This window comes from Rhipicephalus microplus, chromosome 3 (genome assembly GCF_043290135.1).
Source record: "Rhipicephalus microplus isolate Deutch F79 chromosome 3, USDA_Rmic, whole genome shotgun sequence".
Taxonomy (NCBI): Eukaryota; Metazoa; Arthropoda; class Arachnida; order Ixodida; family Ixodidae; genus Rhipicephalus; species Rhipicephalus microplus.
Genome location: NC_134702.1, coordinates 76,140,734 through 76,160,113, shown reverse-complemented (window position 1 = coordinate 76,160,113; position 19,380 = coordinate 76,140,734). Strand labels below are relative to the sequence as shown.

Below are 19,380 nucleotides of genomic sequence, written 5' to 3'. Positions count from 1 at the left end.
ACCCGCGTGTCGTTTGTCGGCACTGCCAACGTTGACACAAGCCACGCGCCCTTAATTGAGGCCTCCGCGGTGCACGATCCCACACGCCGAGGAATACACGACAGGTTGCGCAAGAAAAGCCGAAGGTGACACACCTTATGGATGTCTTCGTTTCCTCGTCTATTGAGACGGAAGACGGTGTTTAACGACCTTTGTTATTTTTTTTTCTTTTCACGTAATCCTTTTATCCTATTGTCTTTCGGATCGTAAATGAAGGGGTCCCAATCAGTGAAGAACAAAGGCGTTGCCGCCACTAGAAACTAAACACAGACGCCTGCAGAGAAGAAAGGAGCTAATCATGATAGACAGGCGTAAACTCTATGAAAAAGTTGCGCTTCTTTTTTTTTTCTTCCGGCACGAGCCCTAAGCAAGCCGTCTGAACGCTTCGTGTTACGCTTTCCTGAAGTTTCCTCGTACATATATATACATTTTTTTCGTTGCACTCCCTCCCGCCATGACGCACACCTGTCGACACGCTGAGAGGACTACACTTGAAGTGACGTCACTCGATCAAGGTCATCCCCCACCCCCTCTCTTTCTCGCACCCGCAACCCCCACGTGAGATATCTCTCACGCTGCGCGACAGCCTTAGAGGAAATACCTCTTGCCTCCTTTCATGTTCTGCGGCTTCCTGCATTGAACGCGTATATGCAATTCTTTTTGAAGCTCATCTCCCTTTCTTCCGATGTATCAGGTTGGTCTCGGCCTACACGTAGCGAGCCTACAAACACGTATATAGGGTCTGTTGCTAAAGTCGGCTTGCTCACAGTGAAGAACCCCATCGAGGCGTAGCCCCTCTGCTGTGACCATCGCATTAGTGCCTCATACGCGAGACCCGTTGACGTTTGAAGCACACTGCCCGTTTTCGATAGAGACATGAAGACGATAGCAGCCTGCGTCGCCATGCTTGTTGTTTTGGGTGAGTGATTATTCATATTCAGATTTGCGTTGCCCATACTGGTACCGATACTGCCACGTATAGCAGCCATATCATCTACTTATCTACTCCCAGTACACCAGAATATACCACTATGAGAGACGCTGTAGTGGAAGAGTATGGAAATTTCCACAACCTTTAGTTACTGAAAATGAACTCGTATTGATGAAAAGTCCAACTGAGGATAAAATGCTTTTTGTTATCAATTAAACGATTATTAGGTAAGGTTTTTCTAATTATAGTTTTTTTTCGGATGATCAGAAAAATTCAAACTACAAACTGAAATAACTGCGTATCATGATGTCAGATCAAACATAAAATGTGTTTTTAAAGATGACTGGACCATAGGGGGGGGGGGGGGGCTAGTTGCAGTGTACATTCAGTCTAGCTACGGAATAGGAAATTGTGAATCAACCATGAGACAAACGTGATTATTGAGAGGAACCATTTACCGAAAATATTCACTGCACAAAATACAAGTTTTTCCTTACAATTACCAAAAGAACGAACGCTATTGAAGCAAGTTTATATTTGGAAAGTTTTATAAGCGCGCAGCTAGTAGACGGTGAACTAAAATTTATCGCATTGAGCTCCCTTTAGAATGCGCCAGTAGTTTCCAGAAATAGAATTCACTGCCTCTTGTTTAGCAGCCCAACGCTATGAATGCACTAAGCACACATGACTGGTTTAAGTTTACGCAGTAGTAAAGTACTTGATAAGACTGACGTAGCATAAGCAATTGGCCACAATCTGATGTTTCAGTGCTATTCAGCAACACTTGTGCTTTCCTGCACAACGGCGTGAAGACCAGCAGATTATGCAAGAGGAAGTGTGAGCTGAGGCCCATAGGTTTTTATATTTTCCTGATGAGTTATTTTGAGTGACGTTACAGAAGTTTTCTCAACGAATTATACTATTATGTTTTAGCCAAGATGACCTCCCTTCTTTAATTTAATTTGCTGGCTGATTGTGAGGCCGCACAAGTTTGCTTGAAAGAACATTTGTTCGGTTAATAAGGAAGAGTTTCACACCTATCAATGCATACAGTGTGGTTGTCTGATCAAGCGAACAATTGCAAGGAGATGAGGTTGGAAAGCTGCTTTCATACAGCAAAGTAAATCAGAACTAAGCAGCTGGTACAATGGAGGCTCAGTGAGGTGATATTAGCTTTCCGTGATTGGCGGCTAAAAAGGACTAATTGGAGCTAAAAGCGTTTATTTCGGCTAGCCTAGACCGAAATTAAAATGTCTTTGTCTGGCGTTAGTATTCTTTTTCAACGCTGAGCATCAAATGAGTTATTTAATATAGTCAAGACAGACGAGTCGAGCGATGCTATACTGCCCACTGCTTTTATCTGGACCTGTTCCTAGATTATGCGTTTACGTTGGGCTTTGAAGAATTCATTAGCGAAAAGTGCGCTGAATGCAGCCTGGGCCTAATGATTTTTAAAAGTATTACTTGGACATGCCTTCAAAAAAAAAAGACCAAGCGCCAAATAACACTAATTCCTCGTTTAAGTAATTTTTGAAAAAAAAAATGTTAACCACGCGATAGTTATACTTTCTAAGTAATCCATATCTGCGCAGGAGTGCTTGTTGAGATAAGCTGCGCCACAATGACAACGGACCCGAAATGCCACAGGCTGCGAACCAAAGTGGTGAGTGCAAGAAAATAAATATTGCGCATGATATATTTCTGTAATGTTTACACTTCCATGCTATCCTACTGTAAGGGGTCATGTTACCTATGGAATACATTTCACGCTAATCTAAGAATTGGTACAGACGTCGGAAATAGGTATTAGTCGTATACAGGCTAATATGTGCTTATTACCAAGCCAAGATGTCAGAAAAAAAAAGAAAGCTACATGGAGCCACTTTTCATAAAGTACGTATATTGCTATATGCGATGACCATGACAGATGGCGTCTGTCTAAAATTATTGGACGCGTTTGTCCATGAAAGTCGACTGTGCACTTAGATATAATTACCGTCTAGTCAGCCATGTAAGACCAATAGCATTTGAGTTAAGATATATAAATAAGAAGAACTCGGATTTAACGTTTACTTGATGGCTAAGTTAGGCAAATAAAATATAGCGATGAGGAAGGAACTCATTTTCTAGTTTATGGTGTGTACCTCCACTGTAAGATCTTATGGAAGCACAGACGAAAAATACACTTCTTTACTTGAATTTAAGCATTATTTTTCATTCAAAAGGGGCAAGGCTGAGGCATAAATGACAGCAGTGAGACACCTCTAGGATACAAGACATTGAACCGCGCGAAGTACGGAATTATTTCATACTTATTACCGTTTTCAAACGCCTCGATTGAGCTTCTTGAATGATCTAATAAATACCACAAAAAGTTACACTGGGGTAATAAAGAAAAACAAAAAGAAAAAAAAAGCGTATTGGAACCGGAGAAAGTGAAACTTTGTCTTGGCATAAATCTGTAGCAATTTATTTTTACGAGAAAAAAAAAACACGAAAAGTCAAAGTTGCTCGCACGATAGGAAATACGTCCGCAATACTGTACAGTATTTTGAACATGCGTACGTCATCATCCACGAATGGCAAGTGTCACGCGATACCGAACGGGTCAAGCATAACGTTCTTCTTTATACCTGTACGGGCAAAAGAAACGCGCCACGTGTGTCCGTTGCCAGTCAGACGCGAAGGCCGAACAAACCTGCACGAGAGCTGGTGAAAGCAGGCTTATCACGGAGGCAACGAGAGTATCTCCCCCCCCCCCCCCCCGAAAAAAAAAGGAAACACTTTATAGACTGGTCACGTTCTTCAGAAAGGTAAAAAATATATACTTCACCGACAGTCGCAGGCAGGTTCAGTTTTTCCTTTTACCTCGTCCCGTCTCCCTCGAGCAGTTAGAGAATTTAAAAAATTTGCTGAATATAAAACTGACTAGCTGAACAACACGCCTTGCTTCATGATACGCAATCTCGTCAACCTTCAGTGCAAGCGTGCCTGCAGTAAACAGTCCGGCAAGCGTTTTCACAAGTTCTACCTCGAAGTCGTGGAATTCGAAAGCTGTTTCAGTGGCGCTAGGAAAGAGGTCATTGGAAGCGTATACAGTGGCATGGCCTGTGTTAACTTCAATCAGACAGCAGTTATAGCAGCAACCCTCGAATAACTGCTTCTTGTTACGAAATATAGCGTATTTTCAGTAACGCGGGAAGGCAACGCATGCACAAACAGACACAAAGAAATAGCACCAGACAACACAAAAGCCATTTATTACGCCCTTCAAACTAGCACAACTTTCTGGCCGTGTAAGCTGCGTTTTTTTTTTCAAAAGTGTGGGAAAAGTTTGAACTGCATCGACTAGTGCCATTGATATTAACACTTTCTATAGGCGTTGTTATCAGGGCTTTAGTCCTATACTGCACGTAGTGAGTGGTCTATAGGTATGCATCGTATTACGGCTATGAGAATGCGGAGCTGTGATCACGTGTATTATAGGACCCTGACAGGCCCAGCGTATAAGCAGAAAATAAATATAATGTAATATTAGAACAAAATTGAACGTGACATACTGTAGTATATGAAATAAAATTATTATTAGGAATAAGAATTGAACGTATTTGGAATAAGAATTGAATCCATATCATCAAATTAAAACATTCATACAGCTGGGTTTACATTTTGAAACAGGGGAATTTTAATCGTAGGTAGTTTTTTTCTGTTTGTAATATTTGTAATTTAATATGTAGGTAGAATAGAATTCCCCAGGGACGTGTTCCTGCTTAAGTCTCTGTCAAATCTACACCATGGGCGCTATAGGTTTGCCTACTTTGCACTGATATTGCTACTTTTTTTTTGTACTTGCAGCAGCAGAAAAAAGCTATTGGACTCTTGGCTACATTCAGGCTAGTTTCCTGTTGCCTGAATTTGAAGCACGTTCCAAGGAAGTTCGAGTATTCGTTGTGAAAATCTAGTGAATAAGATGTGTTTCTAGTTCCCAAAATTGAATTTTCTTGCTTGCGTAACACACACACACACACAAAAAGAAAAGACTTTTAGGAAAGAGGCTTTGAGATGGTAAAAAAAGTGGCATGGCACCTGATTTCGCAGACAACCCATTGCTGCACGCTACTATAAAGCGTGAATGGAAGTTATCAGGATAACTGAAAGCACATGGCATTTCTCACGCTCGGCTCTCATCAGCATTAAAAACAGAATTTCTGACAAACTGTTTGTTTTTGTTTAAGGTTAGGTAGGTAGTGTGAAGAATATGAACGGCTCAGTCGTCGTCATCCCACTAGAAACGATTTTCGAAGTGGGTATAATATTTGTGGTTGAGTCACAGTAACTGTCATTTAAAGCATATTCATTCATACTTCATGTTAATTGATACTCGTAGCCCTTTCAAGACAAGTAATTGAAGAGGCGTGGAGAGAATCTCGTTACTGAAACAGCGCGAGAAAATTGAGTGTTCTGCGCGAAATGATTGCGAAAGTAAAGATTCCACGCTTTATCTCAGAAATAAAATTCAAAGGGCCCTTTCTGTAGTTATTTATATTCATACCAAGAAGCTCTTGAATTTAGCTACTTCAACCGCAGCGTGGCAGCAGTTGTAACACACGCGAGGCCACTTCTGGCCAGTTTTACCACCCTTGGTTCAGAATGGCTACTTTTTGTCTAGCTTTTTGAGAGTTTTCGACGTGGTAGCATTGCTCTATAGGCCATGCAGAGTAAAATGATGAGAAGGTACCTCGCCTCCTATCAAACGCTTAACAGTCATCAGTAGGCACTACCCCGAAAATGTTTTGTCTGCGACGTCGACAATATTTGCAGAACCGGCGAAACGTCCCGTAAAGCCAAGCAGCCTGACGCATCTTGAATCAAGATGATGTCCCGTCGAGCTGCCAACTGTGTTAGGCCCTTGCACTGATAATTATTACTTGTTATTAGACTGTGTTCGAGGCCCCATTTCTGACTCATATGTAGTCGTAGGTATTGATTTATGCGGGAAATTGAAAGAAAGACATTCAATTATGAAAACTGGCAGCCAGCTGTACACCATAAGCAATCAATAGATAAAGTTCACAAAAAGCCGTGTAGTTATATTAATAAGTGATTATGCGAATATCATTTTTATGTCAGCTGCACGATGCCCCAATGAAACGACACTTTCACAACCTCTGTTCTTGTTTAAGAGTCCACTGACGCTTCCTTCAAAATAACGAACATGTTTACAACCGGGTGTATTCTCGTTGCGTCTTTCACTCATTCCTTTCTTCGAACATGCATGACGCAAAGTAGCACGTGAACGTAATTACGCTTCTCGGCCTTTTTCAATCACAAGTACTGCCTTAATGATTATGAGTATAACCTTACAAAGTCTTAGAGAGGTCATTCGCTGAGACACGCAACTGAGTCGTGATGTAGCGAGAGTTCTGTACATATATGCGTGTGTGTTTCGATGCAGGAAAAAGTGCGCCCGTACTGTGTCTACCTCTGCCACATGCCCGAAGGTTACATCAAAATGGGCATGGAGGAAGACGGCACGCCCTGCAGGGTAAGTCAGACTGTGATTGCACACTTTCTTAAAGCGCCCCAAAGCAATGACATCATGAACGCAGAAAGCACCTTTTTTTCGCAAACGGCGCACACGCAGTGTGTTTCGTTCACGTTTAACATCAATGTGCGACCTTCACTCGGTGATGTCATAGATATAACGACGTAATCGTAGACGTCTAATATTATTGCGTGTCCCCGACACGATGATGTCGTAGCAACTAGGTATTACGTAATGATCCCTATAATGACGACTTGGGGGGAAACACTGTGACGCTTATGGAACTTGGTTTGGCATGAAACCGTTATTTTCTTGTTATACACATAAATAGTATTTCTACATAGCGGTTACCATGTAAGCAGCAAAAGGCACCATCAAAGTGGGAATAAAGACGGTTTAGAATAATCGCGAATTCAGTCAGTTTTTGCATTTTAAGATGGTAGAACAAAATGGCATCGCCAGAGTGAGAGTGCTCTTGAGGGCGTCTTGCATTTTAAATGTTCGTATAAGTATGGGCACGCCGTTTGAGCTATAACTAGGCAATACCTGGACGTATACTACTGGCTACCACATTTACTGATCACAATGTCTTGCAGTGACAAAATTGTTAGGAACGTTCGATGATGCTGCTTCACCCACACTCACTGACTCCTCCATATATAAACGAGAAAGAACGAAAATAATTGAAGGAGGGTAACCGTTGAGTGGAATTGAAAAGCCGCCAAAGCTCGAGCAAATTGCGACCAAACTAGCATTGTCAGCCAATACTATCGGCAAAATATTACCAAATAGAACAGGACTGGTAACATAAAGATGAATTTACTATTGATGAATAAATAACATCAGTCTGAACGAGCAAAAATATTGAAGTAGCCAATTAAAGACTATGGCGCCAACTGAAAATTTTTATAACCAATTGGGTCAATAGGTAGCTAACTTGGTGCCATGTAGCCACCAACAGCAATAACGATAGCAAGCTCACTATGTAAGCGCACAAGCACATCCTCCAAAATGACATTTTAAAATATCAGTGATCAAGATTTTTTTTTAAATGCCAAGCATTTCTAAGCGAACTTCGGCGACTTCGAGCGCATCTATCTATCTATCTATCTATCTATCTATCTATCTATCTATCTATCTATCTATCTATCTATCTATCTATCTATCTATCTATCTATCTATCTATCTATCTATCTATCTATCTATCTATCTATCTATCTATCTATCTATCTATCTATCTATCTATCTATCTATCTATCTATCTATCTATCTATCTATCTATCTATCTATCTATCTATCTGTCTATCTATCTATCTATCTATCTATCTATCTATCTATCTATCTATCTATCTATCTATCTATCTATCTATCTATCTATCTATCTATCTATCTATCTATCTAGCCGCTCACGACATTTAGTTCTCCTGGCCGTTTCGATAATGATATCGATACCAAACCTGGTATGGCATAACATGACTGTATGAAAAACATATTTGACTAGTCATAACATGAAAATAATGAAATGTATATCATGAATATTATGATTAACATTTCATGGTCCTGCAGCTCTTGCGGTGGTTTCGTTCACATTGCATGCTGCAAAACTTGTATGGTATGACATGATTGCATGGCGAACACAAGTGACTGACCCTAACATGAAAATCATGACATGCGTGTCATGTAAAAACATGGCTACATGCCACGCTAATGATGCGCTCGCGGCCTTTTCGCCAGCGTCACATATACTTTCTTTGGTATTATAGTACGTGAATGGATGACGAAGATATGTGACTGGTGCAAGCGTGATAATCATGAAATGCGTGTCATGTAAAAAGAAGACTACATGTCAAGCTAATGATGCGCTGGTGGTCGTTTTGCTAGCTGCACTTACACCAAATTCGGTATTACGGGATGTGAATGGATGACGAAGTACGATACTGTTGCAATCATGACAAGCATGAGATACGTGTCATGTAACCACATGACTTCATTCCACACTCATGATGCGCTCGCGGCCGTTTCGCTAGCTTCACATATTCCGAATTTGGCATTACGTGACGCCAATAGATGACGAAAGTATGAGGCTAATGCAAACATGATAACCATGTGATGCGTGTCATGTGAGAAAATGACTACATGCCACAGTCAAGGCGCCAATAAATTTCGACGTGACACGGTGCGCGTGCTCGCCGACGTTCATTTAGTCGCATCACGCCATCGTTGCCTCGCCAGGCGGCGGTCCTGCCATATACTCGCAGGCACGCGCCACGCTGCGTTTCTTTGACGCACCCGCGTTTCAGCGCACCAGCGTCTCTCCGTCACGAAAAGAGGGAGATGCAGTGTTGTCTGGGTAATGCATCGGCGCGAAATGCGGCATGTCGCATTTTGCGCCGGTTGCTGTCGGGTCGCACCGACGGACGCTGGTCGCGCCTGGCGTCAGACTATAGAGTGCTCGCGTTTTGCTAACGAAGCGTCGCTGTGCCCAGCGTGCACGGGCGTCAACGCTACATTGATGTTTATTGGGTCCTTCATGATGCGCTCGCGGCCATTTTTCTAGCTCCACATAGAACAAATTGGGTGTTACGTGACGCCAATAGATGTCAAAATGTATTACTGGTGCCAACATGATGATCCTGACACGCGTGTCATGTAAGAACATAACATACCACGCTCATAGCATGCTCGCGGCCGTTTCGCTAGCTCCCCATAAACTAAATTTGGTATCACGTTGATTGATTGATTGATTTGTGGGGTTTAACCTCCCAAAACCACCATATGATTATGAAAGACGCCGTAGTGGAGGGCTCAGGAAATTTTGACCCCATGGGGTTCTTTAACCTGCACCCAAATCTGAGCACACGGGCCTACAAAGTTTCCGCCTCCATCGGAAATGCAGCCGCTGCAGCCGGGATTCGATCCCGCGACCTGCGGGTCAGCAGCCGAGTACTTTAGCCACTAGATCACCGTGGCGGGGCAATTTAGTATCACGTGACGTGAATAGATGACGAAGGTGAGCGACACATCTGAACAAAATAATCGTGACACGAAATTGATGAACGGCTTCATTTACCTCCACCCCGTAATGTTGTGCTGATTTTAAAGTGATATATCAACATTTCTCCTTTAAGCTTCGCATATCATCGATTCCTACTGTACGTGGGATCTGCCATTTTTTTCTTAAGTTTTTAAATAAAATAGCGCACCTGCAGTATGGTATAAACGGCGTGAAGTACGACATTATGAGAACTCGTACATGCTTGCTTTACAGATGAAAAAAGAGTGCCATAGGATGACAAAGATTCAGGCGCGAGACATCAACTTAATTTGTGCGGGTATGCTAAAGCAGGCATGATCGGGAGGCATAGTCACATCGTGGAATGCATACTAGATAGATTCGCAATAATTTTTACCCCCCGTGGTTTCCTAACTCGCCTCTGACCTTGAGCACACCGACATTCTTGCATTTTTCCGCATACCAATTAGGCCTCCGTAGTGGATTATGCCACCCTCATTTTTGACGTTAACAGCGCGATTTTTCGATTAGTAATCTTCCACGCGCAGTGCGTGTCTTATGTAAGACTGAGTCCTTTTACCTCAACATATTTAGCTTTTACACCTAACCTACCAGCGCAAACGTAACGCGAAAGTGTGCGTTTTTGTTTTTGCCTTCTTGAGTGTGCGTACCGAGAGACTAACGGCATTGAATCTCACTCTGCTGACGCGCACGTTAAAGGTGTTTGTCCACTGTCTGATGCGAGAACCTCGTTGTTTGCGCAGTTCTTCGTGCACGAAGGCGTGTGCCAGAACGGCCTGTGCCTGTTGGACAAACTCAGGAAGGAGCGCCCTGCGAAAGGCGACGGTGACAAGGAAGGCGGCCCCGTGACGCCCAAGGCCGACGAGAGCAACGAGTGACCCACGCGAGATGCGAACGTCGCAACGACAGGCACGCTATGCCACGAAACGACACCTTTACTATCTTTTTGTCATTGTCTGCCCGGCTGAGACCGTCGAATATAAGCAGTGCTGTCGCACGTCATGCGTATACGAGTGGATCAAGTCTGTGATACGCAATTACAAATTAGGAAAAGCACGCTGTGACTATTACAATTGTTGCGCCCATAAGTGCACCGTGTTTGTTGTTACACAATTGACTCTTCGCAAAGGAGAACGACGAGCAAAAAATTCAAATAAAATGCTATTTTATTGGTTTCAAGTGCACTGGTCATATATGTCTGTTTTTTTTTTTCATTTTTTGCACGTGGAGAATGATTTCTAGAAGCCAGATACGTCTTGAAGCAATTGTGCTGATAGGATGGAGTTGTGTTAATTATTTTTGTTTTGTTTTGTTATTCATGCCACTTAAAAGTTTCAGAAAATGACTATTGTTAAAAAAACACTTCTGTTATCGCCTGGTGGTATGCTTTTGCATAGTGTTGTCGTTCTTTGGCTTGGTTGGCAGTTGGTCGTGATTGCAAGAAGGCCAACATTGTGGTTTCACATATATTTTTCTTTGCATGTGCTTAGGCTTAGGAAAAATAAAAATAATATAAAATAAGCAAAAAATGGTTGAAGTGATCGGATTTGTAGTAAGCGTGAGGCACAATTTTCTCGTAACGAGCGCCATAAACGTTTATGGCAACTCCCTTTTCGATTACTGCTTTGGAGCCTTAGATATTTGTTCCAAGTGCCTGCTTGTTTACGCAGGGTTTGATTTTATCGGTGACGCTAGCGCGTGCGTTTCCGCACGTGCGTGCGTCTCTGTGTGTGAGCCCGTATGCATGTGTGCGCGCGCGTGCGTTGTGTGTGTGCAAGGTGACGAATGTATTGAAGCTGACGCTTTTAAAGGCACACTGAAGGCAAATATTAGGTAGATCTTTATTGTAGAAATAGCGGTTCAGCAACATCGTAATGATACTTTTGTGCCAATGAAGGGCTTATTTTGAAATCAATCGCGTTTTAGTGGTCCGCATCGGGTTAGCACACTTTATATCACCCGCCTCAACGGAACGTCTGATATCAATGCTTACGTGCACAACGTTGTCCGGCTTCAATGCGCGGCTGTACCATCAGAGGGAAATTAGGCGGAGCCACAGCAGCAACAACGTCCATTCAACACTTTTCAGCAAAGGCCTTCAAAATTGCAGTTGTTCTTGGTTCAATTCGGCCCCACTGAATGGTACAACCTGTCCAGTTTAACCACATGAAAATTGAATTTCTAAGCACCCGTGCTATTCCCAATACTAATGGCCGGGTTTTTTTTTTCAATGAATCAAGCAGAAACGAAGAAGCAGCATTTTAATACGTCTCTTGATGCACAAAAGATTTTTTTTAAGGCCGCTAGACTGATTACTAGTGAATAATTGTAGGCGGTTTGTCTGACGTTCTCGGGATCATTTTTAGAATGTCCTACAGCGGCGTATTTATTTTTATGCGCTTACTTTGATTCTTTTTAGGTACGGCCCTGACGATGATTATATTGTCGTTTTAGACGTCATACATTGAGGCTTCAATATTACGTAAATTGTTATATAGTGTTGCTTTAAGAGTTTAGTGTCCTTTTAAAGGAACTAAAATAGATTTTAGCGTACCTCTAGGAGTGTTTAGAGGCTGTAGCAAAATGTATGACTCAATTATAGCACATATTTTTAGCGAGGGCATCCGTAGCCCCGTTCCCGCTCACCCAATACTGTGACATATACTCCAAAAGCAACCAAGCGGCAAGTATAGCTATTGCGACATTCAATGAGAAGTCGGCGAACCATTCGGCATGACACAAGTAAACACTTCATCGTAGAAAGCAGTCACCTTGAGAAATATTGCAGATAGTGCCACTCTATTTATCAATCGGTACTCGTCCACGATCATGGAAGAATGGTTTTTGAAAACTCTGCTACGACATCACAAACAAACTTCAACTGATCCTGATGCACGTAGTATTTGTGTCCGTAGAAAAGAACAATGTTCTATTGACATGAGGGCGCCGGAGATAATTGCACGAAGCACTCAAGTAAAATGTAAATCCCAGCAAGAACGAAAAAATACCCGGAACAAAGAGCGCAACTCAACCCAGCAACGTATAGCATGATAAAGATGGGCAAGTGAGTTTGACACGGAAATATTCCAGTACCTTGTTTCTGCTGTGATTACGAGTTTGTGCTAGTGGTGCTGCTACATCATGCATGGCGCATAGATTTATGTCTCTGCAACAATATTCACGTGGTTTCAGTCGAGAGTTTAACGAAATACGACCTGATCAGGAGAGAGCATTGTTAAAAAGAAGGTGGCTGACGGGAAAAGTAAAAAAAAAAAACAAAACACGCCAGACCTGCCCGCAAGGCGCAGCACAGTCACTGCGAAAACTAGAAGAGCGGCTTTTCAGAGCCTTTTTGATACACTCATTGGGTAACTACTGCAAGCAAACTTGCTTGATATCCACCAGGTCATAATTATGAAAACTATTTGGCCGGCATTTGCTGTGCTATTTTTCGTCATTCTTCTGAGAAGCGTGGTATCTGCTAAACACTTGAAAGGAATTTTGTGTCAATTGTTCATGCAGTGGCTGACAACGATGAGGACTTATGGCTGAAGTGGGCATGTGCCACAGTTCAAGAGCAAGCTTGTATAGAAGCATTAGACGGTCTACTCGTTACGTTATGCGCATTGTGCGACGACTGGTTGTTCTTTCACTGTTGAGAGAGAGAAAGAGAAAACATTCATTGTCGTAAAACACTTCATAAGTCGTATTAACGCGATTGTTTTCCCGACATCAGGCCTGCCCAAGGCAAGTAACAAGCAACAGCGTACCTCAGTGGTAGAATACTGGGGTGGCACCCAGCGGACCCGGGTTCGAACCCAACTGTGTCATTGGCGCTGGGTTAAACCTGCTTGAGGCAAGTTTCACATCAATTTACAAGCACCGGCGTAGCTCAGGGGTAGAATGCTGGTCTGGCACCAGGATTCGATCCCTTCGGTGTCATTAAAGCTAGTTTTTTTTTTTCTAATTTCGCGCGATTTGGTTACCGACACCGGCGGTGGCGGCAGCGGACAACTGCGCGTGACACCAGTTGTGATCTCATAACAGCTTTCACTGTAAAAAAATGGTTGAGCCCGCGCGCAACACGCGACACAATCGCAGCAAAAGCTAGTAGAGCGACCTTTCTAGAGGCTGTTGTGTTGTAGACTCTCTTAGCGCAACTGATACAAGTAAACATGCAATGTAACCATCACTGCCTAAATCATCGCAATTGTAACGAAACAGGGAAGCATCCATTAGGCCGTATTTCGGAGAGGTGTGGTACCCACTGTGCATTCGCCAAACGTTCTGTGCACTTCGTGCTATGGTTGAAGACGACGGAGAATAATGGCTTAGTCCTGTGTGATGAGTTTGAAGCGTTTAACGAACCACTCGTTTTGCAATTCGCGTTTGGACACGTGGTTGTAGTTTAACTTTTCTACCACGCCATGTTATAATTCCTAAAACAAATTCTCGCCCGACCCGAGACCTGTATAAGATTTTTTTTATTGCGAAGAACGTTTAAGAGCCTGGCTTGCTCTGTAATTTAATCCACTCGTAGAACTCTTTTTCTCATTTCATGTGATAGCGATTACGGTACGAGACGGCACATAATGTGGCAGCTTTGTGCTCAATGTTGAGCTAGTCGAGACGCGGTTTTGTTGTGTGATTTGCAGGTGCGCGTGCACCACGACTGTATTGATGCCGTAGCTCCCGTTTATTGAAGTTGTTTTCTCCATATCATCGCCTTGCCTAAGTCGCCGAGTCCTCCCAACGATCAGGGCGGGGACTTTGGCCCACTAAAGCACCAAAAATTCAACCTAAATTTAGTACATTCGCTTCAAGCATATTTATTACATAAAAACTACTAAGGAAATCAGAGTCCTTTGTGCAGTGTGTTGCTGCTAACGTTATGTACACTGAAAACTAGCAGTTAACACATTGTTTCATGTGAAACGGCAATATTGGTGGCTCACAAAGTCATACATGGTAAGTTATGTATGACTAAATATTTGCGCCGTGCTTGCTGTGAAACACGAAGTGAGGAAGGAGAATTGAAATGACGTGGAGACTACAAGCGCAAACTATCAACTGATTTTGTCGAAAAAAAAAACTTGATGTAAGGAGAAAAAATTGGCAGATCCCAAGTACAGTGGAAATCACCGATATGCGAAGCACGAATGAGGAATGTTGATATGTCCCTTTAAAATCAGCACAACGTTACGAGGTGGACGTAAATTATGCCGTACACGACTTCTATGTCATGATTACCATGTTTGGACGTGTTGTAATAGCATAGCAATCAATATCTGAGGTTTAACATCCCAAAATCAAGATGTAATTATGAGGAACGCCGTAACGAGGAGCTTTAGAAATTTTGACCGTCTGGTGTTCTTTAACGTGCAGTGGCATCGGTGGTACACGGGTCTTAACCATTTAGCCTCCACGAAAAGCGAACGTCATGGCCGGGATCAAACCCGCGACCTCCGGGTCAGCAGCCAAGAATCTTAACTACTGATCAACCGTGGTACAGAAATAACAGAGAAATAGCGTCATCAGTTCATAATTTTGGCAACTAAGGTGAAAACTTTTAGTCTGATTGAAGCGAAAAAGCTAGAAATTATTTCCGAGTTGTTCAGCCGTCTGAAGTCCACAATATTGTTGACTTTACAACGGGAGGGTTAATGACCGACTCGGCCAAAGGCCTTGTTGACGCCTATGAAATCGTCTAACGTCAATTTCGAAATGTTTGAGAAGCGTGACGTACATGTCGATAGCAGCCTCGAACTACCGAGACAACAAGCTTCAAACTACTGGCTTTGAGTGAATTGACGTGGCTCTTGCTACTATACAGAATAATTATATTTAACAATACAACTTGTCTCACAATAAGGAATAAAGTAGTTTCAGAATTAGAGTCCCCGTGGTAAAACTGTTGTAAATAAATCTTCTCACGATGAAATTGTCTTCACAATATATTTATTTGTTCATTTACCTTTCAGGCCAAAAGCGAAAAATAGAGGGATGGCAGTAAGCGAAAAAAAAAAGAAGAAACAGATTGAACCTTGTACAATTTTAGCAAGAGTTAGAAGAGGCATGTAACAAGATCAGATAAATGATACAAAGCATATTTAGATTAAGCTGGTACGTACTAATTAAAGAAGACCTCGATAACAGAAATCAACCAAATTGCACACGCAATGTCATAGCGAGAAGGAGGAAGGTAATATAATAAAATTTTAGCTAAAGCTACTTGAAACAATTTATTATCATGATTGAAAGCATACGGTACTTGGTTGCATTCAGTGCATAAGCAAAGAATAAATAACTGAAAAATATTTTGACATTGCAAGGTACCCTTTTAAGAACTACATAAACGCTAGAAAAGTTTTTTCTATCAGCTAGTTTTTGAAAATATTTTAGCCTTGAACTCGAACCACCATACAATTCAGCACTATTTCCATTTTTACTAAGAGCCCCACAACCTGATTAGCTGAATCCTGTCTTTTAAATAACGTATGCTTCATTCTATTTGTATTTTCTCCCTATCGGAAAAAAACGAATGGTGGGCATGGTGGAAACCACCACCCACCATTATAGTGGATTAATGTAGTGGGTGAATGGTGAGAAACGCCCACCATGGCGCATGGTGGGTATGGTGGGTGCTGCAGTGCCGGCAACACTTGAGCGCGAAATGACGTCAGAATCACCGTGACGAGCTGCCACAAAAAATAAAAAAGAATTCTATAAAAACGGTATAAAAAACACCCGTCCCGTAAAAAAAAAAACAAGGCGCCACGGAGGATCGAACGTGCAACCTGCGAATTTCCATTCGAAGACGCTAACCACTGCGCCACACCAACATGACGTTGATTGCGTGTTAAATACTTAGTTGCCATACAAACTTAAAGTTCAACTTGGTTATGTTTGTCGTGTACACAACATGGACAAGATCTACACCTGCTACTAAATATTGCACATTTATTAAACACAAGCAACTGCGGCCTGTAACGATTGCCACTATGTTAATGACACTAGTGCTATTTTTTGCAATTCACAGCTTCAAGAAAAGAAACCAAGTGGACTGGGGAGCAGCGACAGTTTACCGGCGGGGTCTGCCAAGTTTAATATCCGTTTCGCGCTCGTTCTAAAGGGCAACATCTGTTCACGCTTTATGACGCTTCTAGGCTCATTCCATAGATACGCCCGCCTAATTTATTTGATTGAGTATTGGGATGCTTTTCGCGCAATGTAGAGGGCGGTCGCGCCAGCGCAATGCTGTAGCTCTTTCGCTAAAGCAACAACTACATAACGGCTTGGCCAAAACGAATGCAGTGTGCCGGAAACATTACGCTATCATATTGGTTCACCAAGCACACGAATCGCCACGTCTGAGTTCTCGTACAAAAGCTAGAGAAGTGCCGACGAGTGTGACCAGCGGCTGTCGGTGAGAAGACACTTAATTACGTTCTCTGGGAGTGCTTTAATCGCGTCGCATCGATGTTTGTTGCTTCTTGAGCGGACACCATACACAATGAAAAATGCTTCATTTAGGTTAATTGATGCCATATAGCTGCGCTGTATTGTCATACTTAATCGTCGTAATCATGTATTCTGAAACCCGGAAGCACGGATAACACAATTGTACGGGCTCGGTCAGTAGGCCTAACCTTTGGTGGAAATCATGGTGGTAGAACATGTAGTGTACAGATCCCAGCTTTGTACACTATATAAATTGCACGTCATTATAAGCCCACCCATCATCTGCTTACTGCTTCCCAGCATCATTTAACCATATGGTGTAGTAGCGCAATTTTCACGGGGACGAAGAGGACAAGAACACACGACACTCGTGTCGTGTGTTCTTGTCCTCTTCGTCCCCGTGAAAATCGCGCTACTACACCATATGGTTAAATGATGTCTCACCAACTAGCCCAGCTCTCAACCCTACTGTGCTTCCCAGCATTATCGCGATGGTGGGCAGAGCTTCTCAGCTTGGTACACCATGTGGCCCACCATAACAAGCAGCACCCATCATCTGCTTAGTGCTTCCCAGCATTATCGCAATGATGGGAAGAGTTTCTCAACTTGGTACACCATGTAGCCCACCATAATAAGCACCACCCACCATATGCTTAGGGCTTCCCAGCATTATCGCAATGGTGGGCAGAGTGTCCCATTATTGCCCACTATCTAGCCTCTGCTTTCCACCATCATTTCCACTTTACCCATCATCTGTACACCATACCACCCAGTATGTCCCAGCATAACCACCATATTTTCCACTACGTCCCACCATAGCCATCATAATTTCCACCATGCCCACTATTATTTCCACTACTCCCACCATGTTTTCCAGTATCCACCATGGCAATTTTTCCGATAGGGCTGCCATAGAAGTTGGCACCTTGAAGCCGAACGTTAAAAAATTACTAAGCTAGGGTCAAATCAGATGTTCATTTATTAATACAAGAGCAACGAGTATGCTAATTTACGCTAGAAAAAGAAGCCTTTGCTTGTATTTGCTAGTATAAAGTTTAGGAATGATAACTTTACCGTTTTATGGAAAACTCAATATAGTAATTATTACCTGTCATGATCTCCAAACTTTGCGTGTTTAACGGGGCATAACATTTAAATAGAAATCACATTTTGGTGGGTTGGACGCTTGACACGCCCAAGCAGCTTCTGGAATCAAATATATATTTGATGCCTATATAATGCAGATGTGTTCACCAATAAAACCTATCAAAATATTTAACAATTGAATCCTATGGCCTTACTGATGAAAAACCTTAAACCTGGTTCCTATTTTGGTAGTCACTTTTAAAAACAAGAAACCGTGAAATCGCTTTGCAACAACTTCTCTACAAACTGTAGAAATGTAAGGTGTTTTATAATTTAAACAATACCCGAACAATTACAGATACGCCACTTCAGGCTAGCAGAAATGGACACACGGACGAACGGACAAACGCTTCGCCCCACTCATCTTCATTCACTTCGTCGATATGCTGTCAAAACCCCTAACGCCATCTATTGAGCAACTCATTAACTAGAGGTGGCTACTACTACTACTACTACTACTACTACTACTACTACTACTACTACTACTACTACTACTACTACTACAGAGGAGGGAATGACGCACGTGGCCTAAAGAGCTTTGCCCCTATTATGACTCGCTTGTCATGGCATGAATCATGTCACAATCCGGTTGAGTGAACCGTCTAACCCCTTGCGCCAGACGAGTGGCGCGTACTCACAAGTGGTTATGTGCCACAGGCATGCGGGTATGGGCCATAGGTGAAAGAGTTAAGAGTTTCTATTTTGATTGATTGATTTACTGATAGATGATGTCCCAAAACCACCATATGAATACGGGAGACCCCGTAGTTGAGTACTTCAGAATTTTCGATCTCCTGGGGTTCTTTAACGAGCACCCAAATCTGAGCACACAACCCTACAGCATTTTCGCCTCTATAGAAAATGCAGTCGCCGCAGTCGGTATTTGATCCCGCAACCTGCGGGTCAGCAACCGAGTACCTTAGACACAATGCCATCGCAGCGGGGCTTGGTCGATTTTAATGTGTGAGCGTTGAAGGGGCCCTGCAACACTTTTCAGCATGATCAGAAAACGCTGCCTAGCGGAAGTAGAGGCTCCGAGAGAACACGCGAGTCCACTATAGCAGAGTGCGTGGCTTGTAATGGACAACGAGTTCTCGAATTCAGCTAAAATTGCTTTTTTTTCTCTACAAAAGACGGAATATGCTAAAAATATGCTAAAAAATTACTCGTCACAGCCGTTGCATCAGTCATTGACTGATCTGGTAGGGCGCGCTCAGTCATTAC

General features: G+C 42.6%; 1 protein-coding gene across 1 annotated transcript; it reads left to right on the top strand.

The window, feature by feature from the left end:
- The first annotated feature begins 678 nt into the window (after positions 1-678).
- On the top strand, positions 679-10,728 carry LOC119173387 (uncharacterized). Its single transcript, XM_037424230.2, has 4 exons — positions 679-958; positions 2,563-2,633; positions 6,426-6,515; positions 10,293-10,728. The coding sequence occupies exons 1-4, from the start codon at positions 916-918 to the stop codon at positions 10,425-10,427; spliced, it is 339 nt and encodes a 112-aa protein (XP_037280127.2). The 5' UTR covers positions 679-915; the 3' UTR covers positions 10,428-10,728.
- Positions 10,729-19,380: the final 8,652 nt, after the last annotated feature.